The 23,505-nt window shown below is 42.9% G+C and overlaps 1 protein-coding gene across 8 annotated transcripts in view; it reads right to left on the bottom strand.

The window, feature by feature from the left end:
- The window catches only part of LOC121942862 (protocadherin Fat 3-like), a 297,480-nt gene that overhangs the window by 69,251 nt on the left and 204,724 nt on the right, over positions 1–23,505 (bottom strand). For all 8 annotated transcript variants that reach the window (XM_088079386.1, XM_088079389.1, XM_088079392.1 and 5 more), the window contains 3 exons: positions 10,743–11,018; positions 2,942–3,152; positions 96–2,824 (listed from right to left, as the gene is read on the bottom strand). In XM_088079386.1, the coding sequence (XP_087935512.1) occupies positions 96–2,824; positions 2,942–3,152; positions 10,743–11,018 (3,216 nt within the window). The remainder of the gene's footprint in view (positions 1–95; positions 2,825–2,941; positions 3,153–10,742; positions 11,019–23,505) is intronic.

The following is a 23,505-nucleotide window of genomic DNA, read 5'->3' as shown; positions in this document are numbered from 1 at the left end:
TACAAACATGATTATTGTATGATTGCAGTTCTATTGTATCAAGTTTACTTCTCAGAAATTATAGAAATGAAAAAAACTATTTCAACAGCACTTACTTGTATAACTTTGGTTCCCACAGCAGAATTCTCTCTTAACTCTGCCTCATACAGATTTTGTCCAAACACTGGACTGTAAAGGTTGGCTCCCAACACCTTGACATGAACCTGCGCAGTGCTGGTGAACACCCCATCAGACACTGAAACATTAAGGCTGTAGACAGGCTCCATTCTTTGCTTACGGTGGCCAGACAATGTGATAATTCCTGTCTTTTTGTCCATGACAAAGTTCATTCTTTCATTTCCCGACAAAATGCTGTATTCCAACTTGTCAAAATCCGAGCTGTCAGCATCTGATGCCTGGACACAGGTTACAAAGTGACCCCTAGGTGCCAACTCATTCACGTAGGCCTCGTATAGTAGCTGGTTGAAAACTGGAGGATTGTCGTTCATGTCATTCACCACAACTGTGACTGATACTTCATTACTCGATGGAGGGAAGCCATTGTCAGTGGCCCTGACAATGAAGTCATACTTCTGGACAAGTTCATGATCTAGCATACGTGCTGTCAGGATTAATCCGCTGCTGCTATCAATGTGGAAGTAATCTGTGCTGTTATGCACATCTGAGAAGATCTGGTAGCGGACAAGATTGTTCTTCTCTGAGTCTTTGTCAGTGGCAATAACTTGAAGTGCTGGAGTTCCAATCATGGCTGTTTCAGACAACACAATTCTGTAGGACATTTTCTGGAAGACAGGCGGGTTATCATTAACATCCTGGACAGCTACATCTACATCAACCTCAGCCCGGGCACCAGTCAGATAGTCTGTGGCTCTGATGGTCAGATGGTAGGATGGTGCTGCTTCATAGTCCAAAGAGTGGATGACACTTATGACTCCAGTATCAAAACCAATGTCAAACTGAAGAGATGGGTCTCCATCGACAATAGTGTAGATGATGTTCTGACCTTCAGGACTAGTGGCATTGATGCCAAGAATAGGTGTGTGCACAGCCACATCCTCACTCACAGAAACAGAATAAAATGATTTGTCAAAGACAGGCATGGCTTTGTTGACTACCGTGATAGGGAACTCTATGGTAGATGAGAGAGGAGGATAACCACCATCTCTGGCATATATCACCACCTGGTATTCCATATTGGACAAGTCAGACTCAAAAGCCCTCTTGAGGCTGAGACCACCTGTCTGCTGGTTGATCTCAAAGTGACCATGGTCATCCTTGAGATAGTAAGACACCTCTCCATTAATCCCTTTGTCACCGTCTATTGCCATGACCCTGAAAATGGGTGATCCTGGCTCAGCTTCTACTTGAACAGCTGCATAATAAGGAAGTCCAACAAACACAGGGGCATTATCATTTATGTCTTCAACTTGAACTCTAACCATAACTCTTGCCACATGCAGACGATCGTGCTCCCTTCTTGCCTCAACAACCAGTTCATAGAACTCCTGCTCCTCTCTGTCAAAGGGTATACCTGTGGTCTGGATTACACCAGAAGTTGGACGTATTCTGAAGCGTGTGCCAGCATTCAACAAGATGTACTTCAAGGGTTCATTGAGACGGTTTCCAACAGCATTGACCACAGCTACTTTGGTGATATTTGATACATTCTCCTGAATAGATGAAGAGTAAAGGCTATGAGTGAAGCTGAGACCAGAGTCCAGAGCTTCTCGGACAAGAATGGTCACCAAAGCTGTGCTGGAGAATTTCCCATCTGAAACTTTGACACTGAAGCGGAAACGTTCTTTAGAGAAGTTGTTGTGTTTGACTGTGATGACTCCACTAGTAGGTTTGATGGCAAAGTGCTCCAGCACTCCATCAGTCAGAGAGTAGGTAAGCTCTGTAGTGGCATCTTTGTCAGGGTCTGTAGCTGAAACCTGCAAAACTTCTACTCCCACATAGGTAGGGAGTAGCAAAACTGTTTCATAGGCATTCTGGGTGAAGTGAGGTGGTGAATCATTTGTGTCAATGACTTGTATTGTGACCTCAGTTGGACTGTCTGCTGTCAGCTGTGGTTTGCCATTGTCCCTCACATGAACATGAAAGTGGAAGGTGGAAAATGTCTCATGGTCTAGATTAGCAATGGTTCTGATGGAGCCAGTTCCTGAGTCTACTGTGAAGAACATTTTTGCAGTGTCCTCAACAATCTGGTAGACCAACAGAGCATTTTGGTTGCGGTCAGCATCAGTAGCCTTGATTACAAGAGGTGAATTATCTGAGTTCAAGACCACACTGTTAACTGGTGCTGCTTCACTGATGCTGCCATGATAGTGAAGCTGCTGAAAAATTGGTGGGTTATCATTCTCATCCACAACCTGGATTAACAGAGTAGCATTGGAGGCCATGCCGGCCATGTTGACAGCCTGGACTATCAAGGTGTAAGATGCTGCAGTCTCATAGTCTAAAGACTTTTGAGTAGTAATTACTCCACTGTACTGATTTATCTGAAAAACACGCTCTGAGTTGCCCAGCTTGATATCATAAGTGAGGGTGGACTGGCTGACTGCACTGACTGTGGTGACGGAGGTCCCAACAACAGCGTTCTCTGTGATTTCAGCCAGGTACTCAGGCTGAGGGAACTTTGGGCCAGCATTGTCAGAGAGAGTGACCGCAATACGCACAATAGTAGTGGTGGACAGGGGAGGGGAGCCGCTGTCAGTGACTCTGACGGTTAGAACATAATGGCCTATGCTGGACAAGTCCAGGTCACGTGCAACAGTGATGATACCCAGAACTGGCTCAACATGGAATGCATTTCCATTGTTCCCTGTTGGAGAATCAAAAAACAAATTTATCAACATGGTAGTTATTTGAGCACAATAACTAATTGTACGAAACACTTTTACCATAAAAGAGTAAATAATCAGCTGTCAGAGGTTCCTACCTGCTTCAATGGAGTAGTGCAGCTCTGCATTTTCGCCTTTGTCCTTGTCCAGGGCAGTCACCTGGACCACAGCTGATCCCACTGCTGCTGACTCATAAACTGAGCCTTCATACAGAGCACTGGTAAAGATAGGTACATGGTCATTTATATCCTCCACTTCTATTAGCACACGAGCCAAGTTCTTTCTGTATGGGAACTCTTGGTCCTTCACCTGTTGAGAAAGAAAACGGACAACAAACAAACAAAAAAAGTCATCCTCCAAGGTCAATGTGAACAGAGTGAAATCTGACGATCATGAAACTGGAAAATCTTCAAATGTGCCCATGATGAATCCATCCATTCATCCATTCATTTTCTTCCACTTATCCACAGTTGGGTCGCGGGAGCAGCAGTCTAAGCAGGGAAGCCCAGACTTCCCTCTCCCCGGCCACTGTTCCTGAGGGAAGAGCTGGACTATGTCTCTCCCGCATGTCCTGGGTCTTTCCCGGGGCCTCCTACCGGTGGGATGTGCCCTGAACACCTCACCAGGGAGGCGTCTGGGAGGCCCGAGCCACCTAATCTGGCTATTCTCAATGCGGAGGAGCAGCAGCTCTACTCCAAGCTCCTCCCGGATGACCAAGCTTCTCACCCTATCTCTAAGGGAGAACCCAGCCACCCTACAGAGGAAGCTCATTTCGGCCACTTGTACCCGCGATCTTGTTCTTTCGGTCACTACCCAAAGCTTGTGACCATAGGTGAGGGTAGGAACGAAGATTGGCCGGTAAATCGAGAACTTTGCCTTTCGGCTCAGCTCCCTCTTCACCACGACAGATTGGTGCAGAGTCCACATTACTGCAGATGCTGCACCGATCTGCCTGTCGATCTTCCACTCCATCTTTCCCTCACTTGTGAACAAGACCCCGAGGTACTTAAACTCCTCCACTTAGGGCAGGATCTCATCCCCGACCTGGAGAGCGCACTCCACCCTTTTCGGGCTGAGAACCATGGCCTTGGATTTGGAGGTGCTGATTCTCATCCTGGCGAGAGCTGGAGGCCACTGCCTGATGAAGCCAACAGGACCACATCATCTGCAAAAAGCAGGAACCCAATCCTGAGGTCACCAAACCAGACCCCCTCATCACCCTGGCTATGCCTAGATATTCTGTCCATAAAAATTATGAACAGAATCGGTGACAAAGGGCAGCCCTGGCGGAGTCCAACCCTCACCACAAACGAGTCCGACTTACTGCCGGCAATGCGGACCAAGCTCTGGCACCGGTCGAACAGGGAATAGACGGACCATATCAGGGGGTCCAATACCCCATATTCCCGGAGCAGCCCCCGCAGGACTCCCTGAGGGTCACGGTTGAATGCCTTCTCCAAGTCCACAAAGCACATGTGGACTGGTTGGGCAAACTCCCATGCACCCTCAAGGATCCTGCCAAGGGTCCAGAGCTGGTCCACAGTTCCACGACCAGGACAAAAACCACATTACTCCTCCTTAATCCCGGGTTTGATTGTCCGGCGGACCCTCCTCTCCAGTACCCCTGAATAGACATTACCAGGAAGACTGAGGAGTGTGATCCCCCTATAGTTGGAACACATCCTCCGGTCCCCCTTCTTAAAAAGAGGGACCACCAGCCTGGTCTGCCAGTCCAGAGGCACTGCCCCCAATGTCCACGCAATGTTGCAGAGTCATGTCAACCATGACAGCCCCACAACATCCAAGGCCCTAAGGAACTCCGGGCGGACCTCATCCACCCCCGGGGCCCTGCCACCGTGGAGGTTTTTGACCACCTCGGCAACCTCAGCCCAAGAGATGGAAGAGCCCACCCCTGAGTCCCCAGGCCCTGCTTCCTCACTGGAAGGTGTGTCAATGGGATTGAGGAGGTCTTCGAAGTATTCCTACCACCGATCCACAATGTCCCGAGTCGAGATCAGCAGTGCCCCGTCCCCACCATACACAGTGTTGACAGAGCAATGCTTCCCCCTCCTGAGACGCCGGATGGTGGTCCAGAACCTTTTTGAAGCTGTCTGGAAGTCGTTCTCCATGGCCTCACCGAACTCCTCCCACACCCAGGTTTTCTCCTCGGTTTAGCTGCACTCCGCTTGGATCCCTCACCGCAGGTGTCCACCAAAGGGTTTGGGTGTTGCCGCCCCAACAGGCACCATCCACCTTACAGCCACAGCACCAGTCGGCTGCCTCAGCAACGGAGACACAGAACATGGCCCACTCGAACCTAATGTCCCCCGCCTCCCCCGGGACATGGTTGAAGCTCTCCCGGACGTGGGAGTTGAACCTCCTTCTGACAGGAGACTCTGCCAGACGTTCCCAGCTGACCCTCACAATGCATTTGGGTCTGCCAGGTCTGACCGGCGTCCTCCCCCACTATCGGAGCCAACTCACCCCCACTGGTGATCAGTTGACAGCTCCGCCTCTCTCTTCACCCGAGTGTCCAAGGCATGCGGCCGCAAGTCTGACGACACAACTACAAAGTCAATCATCGAGCTGTGGCCTAGGGTGTCCTGATGCTAAGTGCGCAGATTGCCAACATGAGCGTTGAAGTCCCCCAGCAGAACGAGGGTGTCCCCAGAAGGAGCACTCTCCAGCACCCCCTCTAAGGACTCCATAAAGGGTGGATACTCTGAACTGCTGTTTGGACCATAGGCACAAACAACAGTCAGGCTCCGTCCCCCCACCCGAAGGCGGAGGGAGGCTAACCTCTCGTTCACCGGGGTAAACTCCAACATACAGGCACCGAGCTGGGGCACAATAAGTATTGCAACCCCTGCCTGGCGCCTCTCACCAGTGGCAACTCCAGAGTGGAAGAGAGTCCAACCCCTCTCAAGAAGACTGGTTCTGGAGCCCATGCTATGTGTCTAATCTAGTCGGAACTTCTCAACTTCGTGCACCAGCACCAGAGGTGACATTGCACGTCCCTAGAGCTAGCTTCTGCAGCCGAGGATCAGACCGCCAAGGTCACCACCTTTGGCTGCCGCCCAACTCACACAGCATCCGACCTCTTTGGTCCCTCCTATGGGTGGTGAGCCGACGGGAAGGAGGTCCCACATCGCCTCTTCGGGATGTGCCCAGCCGGGCCCCATGGGTAAAGGCCCGGCCACCAGGCGCTCACCACCAAGCCCCACCCCCAGGCCAAGTGACATGTTCGGATATGACAAACACACAAAAAAGGGCAAAATAAAATCAGATTAGAACTCCACTTTTCCATTTTTCTTTGACATGCGTGTGTTTCCCCAACTTTAACATTTTTGTAGTAGTTTACTACTGGATACGCAAATCAGTATAATATTATCCTCTTTCCTCTCCTTTGATGATGTGTAGGTAACTGTTTGTGCCTGGTAATTAGCTTAATTGCTAAATGAGGAGTTCAGGTTAATTCGAATCAGAACAGAATCGGAGATTGCTTCTGTCTCTCCCGCTGCTCTACATAAGACACAGAAAGACTTGGGAATTATTTCCCCCCTGAGAAATTTCTACTTTAAAAGGGCTTCTCTTGTTCTGACCACTCAAGGTCAATAACCAACAAGAAAATGCATTTCCTGCAGAAAATGCATGTGAATGCTGACAGCTAAAATGATTCACAAAGCATTGCTGAAAATGCAGAAATACATATAATACAAATTCCCTGAAAAATTTGAAGAGCTGAAATGCATTGCTGCAAAAGCTGGAAGTTAAACAGTAATACTATCAAAGGTGCATGTTTGAAGTTATTAACCTATCTACACTTTGATGTTAAAATTTGGGGAATGGGAGCAATTTTTCTTCCTTAACTCTTCCCCACTATCGCTGTGTTGTCTCCATTCTAACTATGAACATTCTAAACCACATTCATTAAATAATCAGAAAATGATTAAAAACAGCACGATATTAAAAAAAAATAATTCAAAAGCTGTAAAGCATATCAAAAAGCTATAAGTATACCTGAAATTTCGAAGTCTCATAGCCCATTTAAAGTTTAAGCCGTTTCTGTAGCTGAAAGTGTGCCAAAATAGTTAAGGTTCAAATTAGAGTATGTTCGAAATGGATTTGAACATTCTGTCCATTCACTCCTACTATAAGTATTTACTGGAAAAAAGCTGAATATTTTAAAAAGTGTAAAAAGAAGAAAGTTGAATGTAAGCATACATGTCCTTAAATAGTAAACATTTTGATATTTGAATGGTTTCTGTAGCTGAAAGTATGCAGAATTAGTTATAGACCATAAACTGAATAATAAAAGTAGAAGTCAGTGAAATAAGAAGTTTAAAGATTTGGATCACATAGTGACAGCTGAATCAGCATTCACACAATAAAGAGGTAGTAGATTGCAAGTTGCGAATGCCCAATAAAGAATTTCAAAGGTTGTGAATGCTTCCAGCACTGACTCCCAATGCATTTCATGATTTGGTCTCTATGTGTCTCATCTTTTGTCATGTCTTTTATGTTTTGTGTGGACTTCAGGAAGAGCAGCTGATGTTATGCATCAGCTAATGGGGATCCTAATAAAATAATAATCACAGTCATTTACATTAAACAAAAAAAAAATCCTTGTTTACTGGGTAATTTAGTTAGTGACTTAATTAACCTCGATGCACTGTTGTTTGTTTGTTGGAAAATCAACATCCTTTTCTCTTCGAAAAAGGCAACACTTGACAGTGAATAAATAGGCGGCAATGTGGCAGCTTGTTAATACCACTGACAACTACATAATAAAATGCCTGCACTTTCCATATGTTTGTCAGATGAAACAAATCACCTTTCTTATATAGGATCAGAGTGTATCAGGTCCACCCGGGGGTGCTTTAGTGCCTGCGACCACTTTTTTCTTGATTAAAAAAAAGAAGCTAGAACTAGGGTGAAATTGTTGCAAAAAAAACTAAAACTAAAGGATAACTATTAACCTATACTAGCCTATACTGTATAACATATGACGTGACTATAATATTTATCAAGTTATAAGGTCACAGGATATTTGGTTTGGTACACTAATTTCTCCTGCTCAGTACTCTGTGTAGCAAATAACTGTTGAATTAACCTGACACATTACAAACAGTTCAGCCTCATATGCAAAACATAAATCTTAAACATTTGGCAATTGAACAGTTGCCAAACAGTTATTGTCCATTCTAAATATGCAGGTTAGAGACTTTTTTAAATACTGATACAACTGACATACAAAATGACATTAAAAATTAAATAACGTAAATGAAATTGAATTTTCTCAGTTTCTTTTGTTTCACTATGCTAGCATTTCTTAAGTAAAAACAAACAATCAAGCCTATGCATTATTAAAGTATTTGCCAGAGCATCACAGAATACAGGAATTACAGGAATCTATTCTATAATGTTCCTTCACATGTGCATGACACAAGCTGCTATGGCCCAGGAATTATTTACTGCCCCAGCAGTCACTCTCATCACCAGTTAGTGGGCCTCTAGGTGAGCAGAGAGCTACAAAACTGAGTGTTACTCTGTAGCCGAGCTCATCGCATGCAATAAATAAATATATAAATAATTTCATTAAGTTTGAACCGTAAATCGTAGCTCCTTACTTTTTTTTCTGCTGGAAGCTAGTGACTGTGCCATTCCAATGCTGCTCTCTGTGTGATCGTAGCCCTTACAGAAGCTTCCCTTGGATGCTTTTTGGGGACTTTGTACAATAAATTCATATTCAAGACCCAATAATGATTGTCTTTTTGTCCATATTTTGTCCATAACTGATCATTTATAATCACTAGCTTTGATGCTAACAGCCATATTTGTTTTGTCCTAATGCTTGGCAAGAGTCTTTTGACCAATCATAGGCTCCTGTGTTTACTGCAGACAGACCAGGCAAGTCATCCAGTCAAGTGCAGATCTTGTGATGTGGCCCTCTGTCTCACTGCTGACAGAAACTGCTATGAAGAATGGCATAACTAATGCCACTCACAAAAAGTGTGAAATAAACATTTGGAGTTTTTTGGAAGAAATGTAAACAGTTTGAAAACTGCATAGTTTATAATGTCTATTTTTAAAAAAAACTTTTTTAGTCCCAACACTCAGGAGAACTTCTTGAGGGAATAAAAAAGCGTAGTTCTTTGTTGCTGTGTGTTATTTCAGTAAAAATCTGTGAGATTCAATTTTTGTTTTTCTTTTGTCTTTATGGTCCCATCACTATTTTAACATACAAGTGACATCACTAAAGCACAAATATTTTTATAATCCAGGCTGGCCTGAAAAAAACAGTTATGTTTATGGCTTTATTGGGCATAACAGGGTTGATGTTATACAAGATTTATTACACAGCTTGGGGCGGCTGTGGCTCGGACGTAGAGTGAGTCATCCTCTAATCGGAAGGCCAGCCGCTGGATCCCCGGCTCCTCCAGGCAACATGTAGAAGTGTCTTTGGGCAAGATACTGAACCCCAAATTGCTCCTGATGCTGCATCATCAGAGTGTGAGTGTGTGTGAATGGTTACTGAGTAGCAGGTGGCACCAGGTGTAGCCCTGGCCACCAGTGTGTGAATGTGTCTGTGAATGGGTGAATGTGACAATGTAGTGTAAAAGCATTTTGAGTGGTCAATAAGACTTAAAAAAGCACTATACAAGTAGAGTCCATTTACCATTACGCAATAATTCTCTTCACTGGAGTCACCTCCCTGGCTTTCACCATTCTCTCTGTGTCTGGCATTTGTCACCGCGGCTGAAGGGGCCGAGCTGTCCTCCCTCTCTGTTTGTGTGCGGTCTTCATCCTCTATTACATTCTCCTCTTTGTCATTATCATAGACCTGAATATTACTATCTGAGCTGTTAAAAGTTGGCCATCTGAGCTATGAAATGATACTATGCTCCCTGGTCCTCTCACTTGATGCAGATGTATGTGTCCTGAAGGTTATGCCACATTTTCTTCACATCAAAATTGGGATGACCATCACACTGTGTGACTGCTGTTGGGACCTACATCTACTAACCAACCAACAGAAATGCAGCATGAAATGATGCACTGATCACTGCAACTCTGCTAAAAAGCTAAATGTTAGGAGATGCTTATAAATACTCGAAGCTCTTTTTACAAAATTGACATGCCAAGTTGGTCTTTTTTCCCCAGCCACAAACGTGTCCACATTCTCCTCCTCCTCTCCTTTAGACATTTTTCCGACACACATAAATGTCACTGTAGTGAGGGCTTGATTTGTTTGTTTGCATTTTCTCTGACCACTACAGCGGCGTAGATGGATGACACACGGCGACAACATTTTGTTCTTGTGTTTCGGCATCGATGGATGTAGACCGTAGCCTGTGATTAAGATGTGATGTCATCATACATTAAACTTGATGTTACACCCAAGTTTATTAAGGTCTGTGTTTCAGAGTCTAGCTGCACTAAACTTATAAGATTGCAAAGATCTCAAAGTCTGCAAAGGCTTCAGGCAGGGAAGAGCAGAGCTTATAGTTTGTTTAGCTGAAGGAACCCCTCTTTGCAGGGCCTTGTGGTCCTCTTCTGTGCTGTTTGCGTACCAGGCTGTGAGGTTCTCCGTCAGGACACTCTTGATTGTGCAGGAGTAGAAATTGTTGTGGGGCTATTTTAGGGGATACCCCTATTCTACTCTATACAACTAATCATAGCTTGCAGCTATAATTGCCTGCTGCCTCTTTCCAGTCTGGAAGCCATCAGGATAAATGACCATGGGGACCAAGTGACCTCAAGATAACAATATAATTTTGGTAACACAACAATGCAGACACGGCTGGACCCCCTCAGTGGAAACTGAGGTGTTTCACATAATCACAGCTGTTAGCACAAGATGCCAAATATAATTCATTGGCAAAGACGTAGACTTACAATGACAGTGAGGATGTGCTGGGCGCAGGCCTCATGGTCCAGCCTCTGGGCAGTGTAGATGGTGCCCAGGGTGGGGTGGATACGAAACAGACGCATGCTGCTGGGATCTATGGAACTCTGCACAGAGTAGGTCAGCTTGTGATGCTCATCACGGTCTGATGCCAGAACCTGGACCACCTCAGTGTCAGGGGGTGTGTCTTCAGAAATGGTGACATCATAGGTTGGTTGGGAGAAGATGGGAGCATTGTCGTTGTTGTCCATAACAGTGATGTGAACCTGAAACATGACAAATAGAGAGAAAAAGAGAGGGAGAATGAAGAGATCAGTGACTAATTATTTCATTCTGCTCGTGGTACATGGAGCTGACATCCTGCAGATGTTTTCAATATCAACATTTATGTTGGGGTGAATATTTTGCAGATATGTTGAAAACAAATGTTTCCTCCTTGTGCTGATAAAAATACCTTCGGGTAGCACTGCATTTCCTTAAAAAACAATTTACTACTGCAGATTAGTTGTATATGAACTTAATTAATATGAGACATGATTGTTTTTTGTACTTTTATTCATTTTTTGTTGTTGCTTTTTTGTGTAAATTTCTTTTAACTTTTTACTAATATCTTGCAAATTTTCTAATCTGTTTTTCTTACGTTTCTTTTATGTTGCTTATTTTCAAGTATTTAAAAAAACAAAAACTTTTGAGTAATATCTTGCTAATTTTCTAATTTGTATTTAATGCTTTTCTTGCTTTTCTTTTTTCTTGCAATTATTTTTTTTTACTTTTTAGTGATAAATAGCTTATTTTTGGGCCATTTCATAAATGGCTCATTGCCTTATTCCCATGTTTTTGAAAGAAATCAAGCTAATTTGCTCAGGTTTACAAGGGTTTATCAGGCCAGTTTGATCAGTTTGCTGTATCAGCCATAAAGAGCAGCTGTGCACAACTAATTTATCCTCTTGAAAAAGTTCACCACAGAAAAATTACAGAGCAAAAATTGTTTTTTCAGAGGGTTTGCTGCAATCAGTGAACTCACTTGCAGAAATGTTGAACTTTGACACAAAAAATTAGAGGCGTTAAGAAATACAAGAAGACTTCACAACACTCATCGTATCACTGCACTTGACTATCTCTAATATCACTGGAATGATGTAACAGAGCGTACGCTGAACAATAATGAACGCAGTTGAGTGTGTGCCACGGTGCAGACCGCTGAGAAGCCATGCAGCGTTTGTTTGTTGTTGGTGTGTGTCATGACTCATGGAAAGTTCCTGAGTCACAGATGACTGGTGATGAAGCCCAGCTTGAGTCAGGAAAACACAGGAGGAGAGGCAGGGACAGACAGGTAGGGAGCAGACAGAAGAGACAGAAAGGCTGGAAATGAAAGTAAGAGTCCATTTAATTTTCTCAAAGCCTGAGTGGAGCCTTGTCGGTGGCTGTGTGATGAAGCAAAGACAACATGGATGAGAAGGAAGTAAACGATGAGTTTATGAAGGCACAAATTCAGCCATTGGTTCAGAACCAAAGTCAGAACCAATTCAGCCATTGGTTCTGACTTTCAACTCTTTGAAACCTGAACTGACATCACTTTTCTTGTGCTACGTTCAGATGCCTTCACAGGTATTTATACCTTTGAAATCTGAGCAAATTGGTTTACTTTCTTTTGAAAACAACAAAACACTCAAACTGTCAAAGAACTGTTACACAAATTGCTTGAAAAATTAAAGCTAAAAAATAGGGAAAAATGTCCAAAAACCTATATCTCTAATTATCATTTTTATATATTTAAAAACATTTTTACAGAATTATTATTTTCTACGCACTCTTTCAGGTCATTTCCTATCTTTTTATCAACTTTTTTTCTTAGTTTCTTTACACTTTAATTGTTTTTATTTTTGTTATTTTTTTAATACTATTTTTTTTTTGCTCATTTTTGGGTCATTTCTTCTTAAGTTACTCATTGCTCTTTTCCCATGTTTTTGAAAGAAATCAACCCAACTGGCTGAGGTTTCAAAGGGTTAAAATCCTACCTCATGGTCCCCGCGCTGCTTAAAAAGAATCAAGATCCAAGAATCAAGTTTTAGGAAGAGATACAAAAAGTCTTCATCAGAAATGTCTAATGCATCACTACATATACCTACTTATTGTGACACTGTGTCTGACCACTCTTGAAGTTTGGGCAAGAATGGCAGGATGCTAACCCTGGTTCAGGTCAGGGGTTGAGGCTGTAAGCTAGGGGCAGTATGATACAAGCTGCTGCTACACTGAGGCGCTTAGCATGTGGAGAGGAGGTCAGGATCTCATGTAGTCTGGCTGGTGGCAGAAACTAGCATGGCAGCAGGGAGAGGAAGTGGGTTTGGGCACAGTGATGGGCAGGCCGATGCAAAGAATAGATGTAGACAAGTGTGATAAATGAAAAGAATACCCAACATTAAATGTCTTAACATTTAACCTCACTTTAATGTTACACACACTCATATCACATAAAAATATTAGAAAACAATATCACTTTCTACTTTCATTGAGTTATTTGTTTAAACCAACATCAGTCCTAATTATACATATCAAATGCTCATTATTTTCAGAATTTTAACCCTTTAAATGCCAGGTTTTTGTCATGATGCCACTATCTTCATAGATGAAAAATAACATATATATATATTCTTTTGCTTATGACAGTCTGAGATATGTCATTGATTAGCAGCAATATTGATTGTGACAGTGCAGCTACTGGAAAATAGCATATTTTTCTCCACATGCCAACTTTGGTAAAAATGACATAATCAGGTAGAAAATAGCAAAAATGACAAATTCCAAGGCAAAAGCCCAGAATGACACCCAGAAATAACACAATTCAAAAATTTAAGTTTGAATGGGTTTCAATGGAGCATTTTTTCAACTTAAATGTATGAATGAAACACTTTTGTTTTCACAGTGTATTTTAGACCTATTGTAGGAGCTGAGCTGGATATTCCAAGATTTACAAAACACCATCTAGCCAAAATGTATGCCATTTGCATGAACACAGCCAAAATTATCAAAAAGATGAAGAATAAAAGGCAAATAAAATGCACCAAACAGTCCCTAAGGGTTGAACTTGCTTTACAGTTGATCAAAGTGGTTAAAGGCGGCCCTGCCACAGAAATCTGTGCTGTAGGTTTAGATTTTTAGGTTTACATCAGATGTCACCCACTGATATTGCCAACATTACATTGATGTAATTGTGCTTACATGCTTTCATTCACTTTGTGATTTAAAGAAGAGAAACTTGTAAGAGAAAACACAAGCAGCCCGAGGTGACCAGTCACAGTGCTTGTGATTTCCTCTTGGTTGCCACATTGCTACGGTGTAACTACAGCTGCTACGTCCAGAGGCTCCATAGTTTTACTGTGACCCCTTTACTATAAACCCAATATTGTGGCTTAAAAAGTTTCCACAGCAGCTTATCAGCATAGAGGATAAAATTTCAATCCAATTTTTAAAGATAAAGTCCTTGCATTACATTCTGGTCTAAGCATGTGTGTCTATGGTATAGGCTGTACATAAAGATGGACAATGTGTCTCCACTTCCTCCCACTGAGCAAAACTGAAGCTAAAATATTCCAGATATTGCCACTGCCATCTTGCGCTGGTGATGTGGTTTGGCGCCAGAATCTGCACAGTAGGGATCTCTGCAGTATTAAGTTCCTGCTCAAACACCTGGCTGACCAGTCAGGAGCAGCACCACTGATTGCAAGAACACTGATTGGCACACACAGCTGTCATGTCACACCCCCTTATTATAGCATCAAGTAACGATTTAAAACCAAATTTAATCTGTGATAGAAACTACTTAAAATGACAGAAACCATCTTTGAGGACAATGTATTTGACCTGTACTATGACCTTTTCGTTTGGCCCATGACCTTTCCACAAACATGGAGAGGAGCTGTCATGTTATCCTAAAATCCTCTGGAAACACACCTTGCTATATCAAAACTGGTTTTGTTGTTTGTTCATCAAGTGTAACCTATTTGTGGTTGGCAAAAACATCTAATGCCAAAATTTTCTTATGGCGACTAGGCTGGGCTCTCAACTCTCTCTCACCTTTCTGATCTTAAAAAATTGTAACGCCCACTTTCCAAGGTGATTGGCCAGATGCCCAGAGGTGTGAAAGTAGGCAGGGTTTTAACTTCTTTGTTCTTTTCATTCCACACAGCTACTTCTCCTGTTACCTTTCTTGTGAACAGTCACACCATCAATGCCCCCAAAGTAAGATCATCTGAAACTGTGCACATTATCTGCATTTGTTTAGTTCTGCATAGAAAGCATAGGAGGATGTGTTCACAAATGTCCATGCAGCAAACATATCTCACAATGTAGTCCTTTTAGTCCTTTTTACAGGCAGATGCCTGTATGCTGCAAGATGTCTGGGCGAAGCACACAGTGATGGGCAAGCTGACCTGATTTAACATGGACTTTTACAGCTATGTGGACAGAAACTGCTATTTGACTTTTATATACTATATAACTTGCAAGTCTTTTGGTGTGGAAGAAAACCAACAGAAATATAGGCGGAAAGTTCCAAACCCTTCGAGAAAATAAAAGATCAAGGGCTAGATTGAAAACTGGGAACTTCTTGCTGTGAGGTGACGGCGTTAACCACTGAGCCACTGCACCGACTATACCACTGCCAAAATATACCAACTGAAGTCTGTACGGATTGCAAAGTACAAAATAGCAGCAGGAGCAGGACTTAGCGGGGGAGGAAAGTGACAACATGAACTATACACACAAGCAGAAAAAGGTGGCTGAGATTTGTACTGATTTGTATCCAGAGAAAACATTAAGAGAAGCAGAGGGAAATGGAGACAGGAGTTGAGCGGAGTGCTGCCAGGCAAGGAGTCTAAATTTAAACCCTGCTGCAGCAGTCGGCCTTCTGTTGCTCAACTGTGGAGACATTCCCTGGCGGCATGATGCCATGCTGCCTCTCCATCTGGGAGCCTTCCTCCCATCTTACAGGTGTGTGTGTCACTGTATCTCTATGTGGATATGTATATGTGTGCAGGCTGTTCTCTTTCACTGATCATTCTCATGCAAAAACTACAATTTGTACATATATTACCCACGTAACTGTGGCTGTGATCATCACATGCCATCACATGTTGCTGCTTTGTACTGGACTTGTCTGCTTTTTACATTCTGGGATGCCGCTACTGTGATGTCAACAAATGGTGGGATTATGCTTTACATGGTTATTCTGAGACAGCACAAGCACATGGCAGCCAAAGCCGGGACGTCAACAAACACACATGCTGGCATGAATGCTTAGGCTTAGGGGAAGAAGGGACATGGTAAACCTCAGAAAAAAAAATACATTCAGACGTGAAGTGCACTGGACTACTGTATGAAACTGCTGGGTTTGTTGGACCCATCCATCACCCCTCCTGCCCGCCCTATGGCGCTCTTTATATTATGTTGTTACCGGCAGCATTTCAACCTGATGCCGTTCTGTGGCGTATCATGCGGATGTGACAGGTCCCATCTGGCCTCTGACCGTCCGCACATCATGCTGGCGTGGCATGTGTCTGGCCATGCAGTGGCACATAAAAACACCGCGGTTGGTTCTGTCCCACCGCCTTCTCACCTGATGCTGTCCAGAGACCTATCATTTCAAAGCGAAAGATGGATTTGGCGTCAAGATCGTACACCAAAAACACAGTCAAAGCAGCAGTATTTGACAACTTTAGAATGAGAATGGGCTGGAGGTACATAACATCATAGAATATCTTCACATGATGTAATGTTTTGGTATGTTTGTAATGTTACATTGTGTTGATTACATTGTTGTTACCAGTCCGGTGGCCATGTCTGTTTAAACAATATCATGAGATTTCGCTGAGTTTTTTTTGCCACATTCCAAAGAAATGCAGGTTTATTGGTGACTCTAAATTGGCCGTAGGTGTGAATGTGAGTCTGAATGGTTGTCTGTCTCTGTGTGTCACTCCTGTGATAGTATGACGACCTGTCCAGGGTGTACCCCGCCTCTCGCCCAATGACAGCTAGGACAGGCTCCAGTCCCTCACCACCCCTAACAGGATAAGGGGTTATAGATAATGAATGAATGAATAAATAATTACGGTAAAAGTAAAAATTGCATTCAAATGAAGACAGTTACATTTGGAGTTTGAGCTTCATTTTTGTTGTAGTAGGCTGGCGTGCTCTGAGGAGATACTTAGAGGGACTGTGAACATTTCTAAATAATCCCTTTGCTCATAAAAAGACATATCAAGAAGTCTATGAAAATCTTTAAATCAAATTGTCAGTTTGAACGATTAGGTCAAAGCTGACTCAATCCAAAAAGGTTACAAAAAAGTTTAGTGCAGTTTCAGTTGGCAGAGTTCACTGGAGGAGCTCTGACTGAAAAGCATGAGGAGGAGGGGGAGAGAGGGAGGGAGAGCTATGGTGAAGGTCAGAGAAAGGATAGGGAGGCATTCTCGCCAACAAGGCGGATGAACTAACCATCTTGGTGAACAGCCAGAGCGCTTACAGAGAGTGCAGTTTTCTCTGCTTCACAGAGACTTGGCAGCACGGGAATATACACCAGACAGCCTGCCTGAACTAGCCAGCTTCATGCGAGCCGGGGCAGACAGGAAAAACGAGAAGCAAGAAGAGAGGAGGAGCTCTTGCCATGTTTGTCTCAGTAAGACAGTAGGGGGCTGTTTTTACAATAAAAATTGGCAGATGAGGTTGCCAGAATTTTATCATAATAGAAATGGTTGAACATTTTCTACTAATATGATAAAAGGATATTAGTACAGCTGATTTTATGGTTAGAAGTGGAGTTTGAAATCCACTTTCCACTAAATCAAAGTTTCTACTACTGAACGAAATACTATTTTGCAATATAATTAACATGACAATACCATTAGTGGTGTCATTCTGAACATGTAACTCAAGGAACAGTTCAGTGATTGAGAGGGGCAGAAACAATTTAAGGGGAACATTTTATTTAAAAACTTACAGTGTTTGTATCACTCGAAAACATTTTTGTATATCAATCTGTGGAGTAGAGCTTTCAGTGAAGCTATTTAAATGTGGAGCTAAAACAATGACAAACAATAAATCTGTTTAAAATAATGTACAAAAACATGATTTTCATGAGGTACAGGCATGAAGAGGGGGTTTGACAATTACCAGCTGTTTACAGGGGTTACTGTTTATTTATTTTGTTACTTAATATTCATTTTTCCTAGTTACTACCTCTTAAAATAAATAATAATGTAAAATTGTAGATATTTGATTTTAGGTATGTGAGTGTATGTAAGCCGGCATGCTTTCTTATTATCATAATCATTATTATTATCACTATCATTATATTCTTATTATTATAATTAACTATAATCGACCAATTGTTATTATTATTATTATTATTATTATTATTATTATTATTAGTGTTATTATTACTATCATTAGGCTACTATTATTATTACGGGCCTCATGATCTTTTTCAATCTTGCAGGTCTGTCTGTGTGAGACATGAGCCTGCTTTGCCTTGCCAAGGTCCTCAATTCTTGGAGCAATGTTTGTAAGCATAGCCTCAGGTCATCCTCGATCTGCGCGCAGTTGCGATAATTAGTTTTGAGCGCAGTCAGTCTCGAGAAGCCTGCCTCACACAAATATGTTGATGCGAAAGGGAGGAGAATCTTTAAGGCTATGTCGCAGAGTTGAGGGTGGTCCCACATCACTGCTACCCAGAATGACGAAAGAGGGGAGGTGGTAAAGAGATGCTTCAGTTTATGTCACTCTTCAGCTCAATTAGCTGCTCTTGCATGTCTATTGACAGCTCGTCTGCTGAACAGAGAAATGGGTCTCGAACCCACGCGAATGAACGGTAGTCCTCTTAGAAGTAGGACCCAAACTGGTTCCTCAGTGCTGAAAGGTGATCAGCGGCTGATTGGAGGAGAGAGGAGAAATCAGTGCCAGGTGCATTCACTCTCTCAGCAAGAAGCAAAATGTTAGATTCGCGGCCTTGCAAAGACAGGCTTAGGCCATTCAGCCGGTCAAATATATCCACTAAATTGGAGGGAGAGGCAAGCAACATGGTATCATACAGGTGCTTAGCCAGATCTGTTTGATTTTCAGTCAAAAACAACTTTACCTCGTCTCGCAGCTCATATAGCTACTGTAACACCCGCCCCCTGGAAAGCCAGCAAACCTCAGTGTGCAGCAACAGCTGTTTGTGCCCGAACCCCATTTCCTGGCAGAGGACCCGAAACAAACGTGAGTTAAGTGGACAAGCTTTGATGTGGTTAATAATTTTTCCGGCCTGGTGAAGCACAGAGTTGACGAGGGGTGGCATTTTCTTGGCAGCAAGTGCCTCGCTATGGACCATGCAGTGTGTCCATTGCACAAGTGGAACACCTTGCTGAACGCGAGCTACGAGGCCACTCTCACGCCCTGTCATTGACCGCACTCCATCCGTGCAAAGGCCAACACACTTTCCCCAACCCAAACCACTGTCTTGTATGAACGAGTCAAGGACATTAAAGATTGCCTCCCCTGTTGTACGTGTCTGAAGAGGCCGACAAAACAGGATGTCTTTCTCAGTCTCCTTGTCCTGCACATACCTGACGTAGGTGAGAAGCTGGGCCTGTCCAGCGATGTCAGTGGATTCATACAGCTGCAGCGCATAGTAAGGATTGATTTTAATGTTTATTAGTTGCTGTTTGATATCACTAGACATGTCTGATGTTCGGCGTGACACAGTGTCATTTGACATAGGTATTGCTCCGAGTTCATGATCCTACACGTCTTGCGCGCCCGGCAAGATCAGTGTTTCGGCAATTGTATGGGGTTTTCCAAGCTTAGCAATTTTTTGAGCAACTGCATATGATGCCTCCAGACAGTGCTTGGAGACAGTGCTATGCTTAGAGATGGTAGTTTGTTGTTGCATGAGTCCATCACGTTTCCGTTTAAAGAAGTCTACAGGCTTCTTTTTTAAGTCAGGGTGTTTGGTGTCAAGGTGCCATTTTAATTTGAATGGCTTCATGCTGTTATTTGCCAGCACCTCGGCACACACAACACACTGAGGACGCAGCTCAGCCTTGTCAGTTACGGTGAAACCATACAAAAAATAGCTCTCATCATATCTGCAAAGCTTTGGCTTCTTCATCGGTTGCCTGACTTTTATGTACCATAAAACTTGCACATAGTTTTGTTTGTCTGTTTGTTTGCTGATACAGTGTGTGTGAAATTACAGAAGTTGCAGTGGGAAGAAGTGGGCTAGCTCTAGGGGCTACGAGCTTTTTTAAAAAGGAAAAAGTACTCCTTAGATTACAAATAGGCCTACTGCAATTGCAGGAAGGTAATCTGTAAAGAAGGAGTGAGTCTTTAAAATGACTGTTGTGTTTATAAAGCAATTATGAATGATCGAAACGAGAGAGATTGCACAAACTCCACAGGGTGTTGTCTCAGTGAGGGTAAGGACTTAAATGCAGTGACTTATTTTAGCACGACTGTGAAAAAACATTTCTATTTACATTTACATTCCGCTCTCTAAGCTTTGCGCATGTGCGATTCATTTTCAGTCTGTACGCAGAGTGGCGTGGGTCTCCTCTCAGCTCTGACTGCAGCTGGGACTGTGGCGCAGGCCTACTGTGGGACTGACCACCTGTGAGTGCTTTGGGACGGAGGAGGGGCTCACGGCAGCAGCGGGCACCCGCTGCTAGTGGAGAAAAGTAACTGCATAATGATATGTGCCTTCATGTCAGAGTCGTAGGTGCAACTCCCATTTAAATGATAATGCTCCGTTTTAATCGATGGATCAGTAAATGAACCTGTGTAAGCTTTGTAAGCGTATTTGGTTTGTTTGTGTCAGTCCAGCCCCTTGCATTTTCACCACGGAAGGAGCTTTCACTAACCAGTGACAGGTCCACGACCCTTTTTCTCCCTCCATCCGTGACATTGCGCCCCACCAGGAGAGTGTCCGCACCCCCCCAGGGGGGCGTGCCCCCCACTTTGAGAACCACGGAATTAGAGTATAGGTTTAATTTTTTTTGTGTGTCTGCTTATTTGTGTAATCATTTCTCTATTTTTTCTCTCTATTTTTTCATGGAAATAAATCAAATTCATGCATTTGCACTCCTGATATTGAAGTGATGGCGGGATGATCGAGACTTAACTATCTGCAGCGGACTTCTCACATGCCATTGTTTTGATAGTTTACATGCCACCATCTGCTGCAGCAGCAAGTGCAAACCACATTAGTGTCACCCACACCATCATCACAAGACTTCAAACAACATCCCAGCACCCTCATAATATTCAATCATGTCTCCTTCTCTCTTATCCAGGCAAACTTTAAATTCTATATAAATTGTGCAATAAGAGAGAATATTATTCAGCCCGCTGCTGACCTCTTTTATGTCAATAGCCCCTTTTACACTGTTGGAGGAGGGAATGTTGATTGAACAGTTAGCAACCAGCTCAAAGCTTGCAACAAGCAACATCTGCAAATTGTGGAGACAGTAATATCTAGGAGCACCTTCCCTTGAATCAGAGGAAGAGACCAACCGCCATATGCCAGGGCGGTACATGAAAGTTTAACCTTATTCCCACTGCACAAATAACCTGATAACACCAACTAACATCTGGCTTTTTAATGCAATGGGAATGTGCGCAATCAGCATTCACACACAGGTCAAATGACTCCGTAGTACTTTAGCTTGAGAAAATAAGATATACTTTAAATGAATCCTCTGACAAATTCCCTAAAATATGATATATTGATCAGTACTTGCTCTTTGATACATCATACCATCCAACAAGTGATTCCTCTCTGTAGACATTGCCACTGTAATTAATATGTATGTATTGGACCCCCCTCCGTTTTCTATTTTTCTTTTTTATATTCTATTTATTCATTTATTTTTTAATGTGCTCTTGATGCCAAGGGAGGTACGGAGGGATAAGGAGTGGTTAAACATCTGTTTGTTTTTGTATAATATGAATATATCTGTATATTACAAACATCTGTCCACTTTGTATGTGTTTACATAAGCAAAAATGTTTGTTAAATAAAGTTATTTAAAATAAAAAAGACTCTGCAGTAGCCACAGGTTTTTACCACCCCCAGCTGCGATCCTCATTGCTGGGGACACAAAACTCAGAAGAACGTGCTAATTTCAGCTCCTTAGCTGGCAAGATGCAATGACATGCCGCCACTAATTAACACGTCTCCACCTAAGCAGTGCCCAAACATCAATCCAAACAAGTCTGCAACGAGTTTGAAAGAGATGAATCAGCAAGAGATATATAAAGAGAAGTGTGTTCTTTTTCTTTTTCAATGGATTTACCCGTGTTTAAAAAAACCTGAGTGCACGTTTTTATTTTGGCAGGAAAGGGCTAATATTGCCATCTTATACCATTGTTCTTCTTTAGAAAGTACCATGCACACTAGAGGCTGATGCTGTTGTGTTTAACATCATCAGTCCTCTTATGGAATGCGGGTAAGATCACACATTGGAGCAGCACGATGTGGCCGTCATTTGGTTCTGTGCAAAAAAAAAGCAAAACTGGTGAAATGAAAGGTCTTTGTTGCAGCAGTACTGTGACGATCGCTGTGTAAAAAAAGCATGCAGCTCTTCTTGCCTCTCCTCTCTCAGAGAATTAGACCACAATCTGATACACCTCGTAGTCAAGATGGCCAGCACAAGGACCATGAAGGTCTGCTGTAAAGACACGAAGGAGACCCTCAAGGAGGGTTTCCTAGTCACAGACTAGGAACTGTTCCAGGAGGACCGCATGGCTGATATGAAGGGTCTCTCTCACTCATAACCGATAACATCCGTTTCTGTGAGGATACTGTACCCTTCAAAAAGGTTTGCTGCTTCCCAAACAAACCATGGATTCATAAAGAGATTAAAGGTCTCCTCAGCAGGAAGAAGAGGGACCAAAGGGATCTCCTGTCTGTCCAGAAGGAGCAAAAGAGGACAATGAGAGAGGCCAAGAGCAGCCACAGGGAGAGGACTGAGGCCAAAATGGGACAGAACAGGATAAAGGAGGTGTGGAATGGGATGGCAGGCTGTAGCAAGACTGCCTCCATAGTACAGGGAGAATTTGTTCTTGAGCTGGATCCATTTTTCAATAAACTGACAAAACCACCCCAGTGTGCTCAGACAGACCTCTTCAATCTTTCCTTCAGGTTAAGAAAGGTGCTTTATAAACCTGAAAAAAATGAAGCCAATGAAAAAAACTGCAGTTCATCAACCTGCCACTTGAGGCTGGCTCCAAATTAGAGTAAAAGTTAGGCATAGTTAAGGTCAGGGCCACTTGAGTGACAGGCTGTCTGTGAGTCAGATCCACCCCTCACTCCTCCACAGCTCATAGGAAGAGGGCAATGACCAAGGAGAGGCAAAATGACTCAAAAATTATAAAGAAATTTAAAAAAAAAAATATTTTAATTTGTAATAAATAAGTGAAAAGGACATTAAAAAAAACAGACTTGGAAAAAGTGCTTAAAATATAACAATTATATAACATAACTTTAAATGTGTAATTTTGAAAATTCTAAATATAGTTTTTCCCTAGCTTTTTTCCCTTAGATATTTTCCCCTATCCATCTATCTATTGTCATCCGCTTATCCGGGGCCGGATTGCGGGGGCTGCAGGCTAGGCAAAGCACTCAAGACGTCCCTCTCCCCACAATGCTTTCCAGCTCCCCTTGGGGGATCCCGAGGTGTTCCCAGGACAGACGAGATGTATAATCCCTCCAGCGTGTTCTGC

Source organism: Plectropomus leopardus, chromosome 6 (assembly GCF_026936395.1).
Source record: "Plectropomus leopardus strain MGB_pleo_1.0 chromosome 6, ASM2693639v1, whole genome shotgun sequence".
Taxonomy (NCBI): Eukaryota; Metazoa; Chordata; class Actinopteri; order Perciformes; family Serranidae; genus Plectropomus; species Plectropomus leopardus.
Note: the sequence above shows the minus strand (reverse complement) of the source record. Positions and strands in the feature narration are given on the sequence as shown.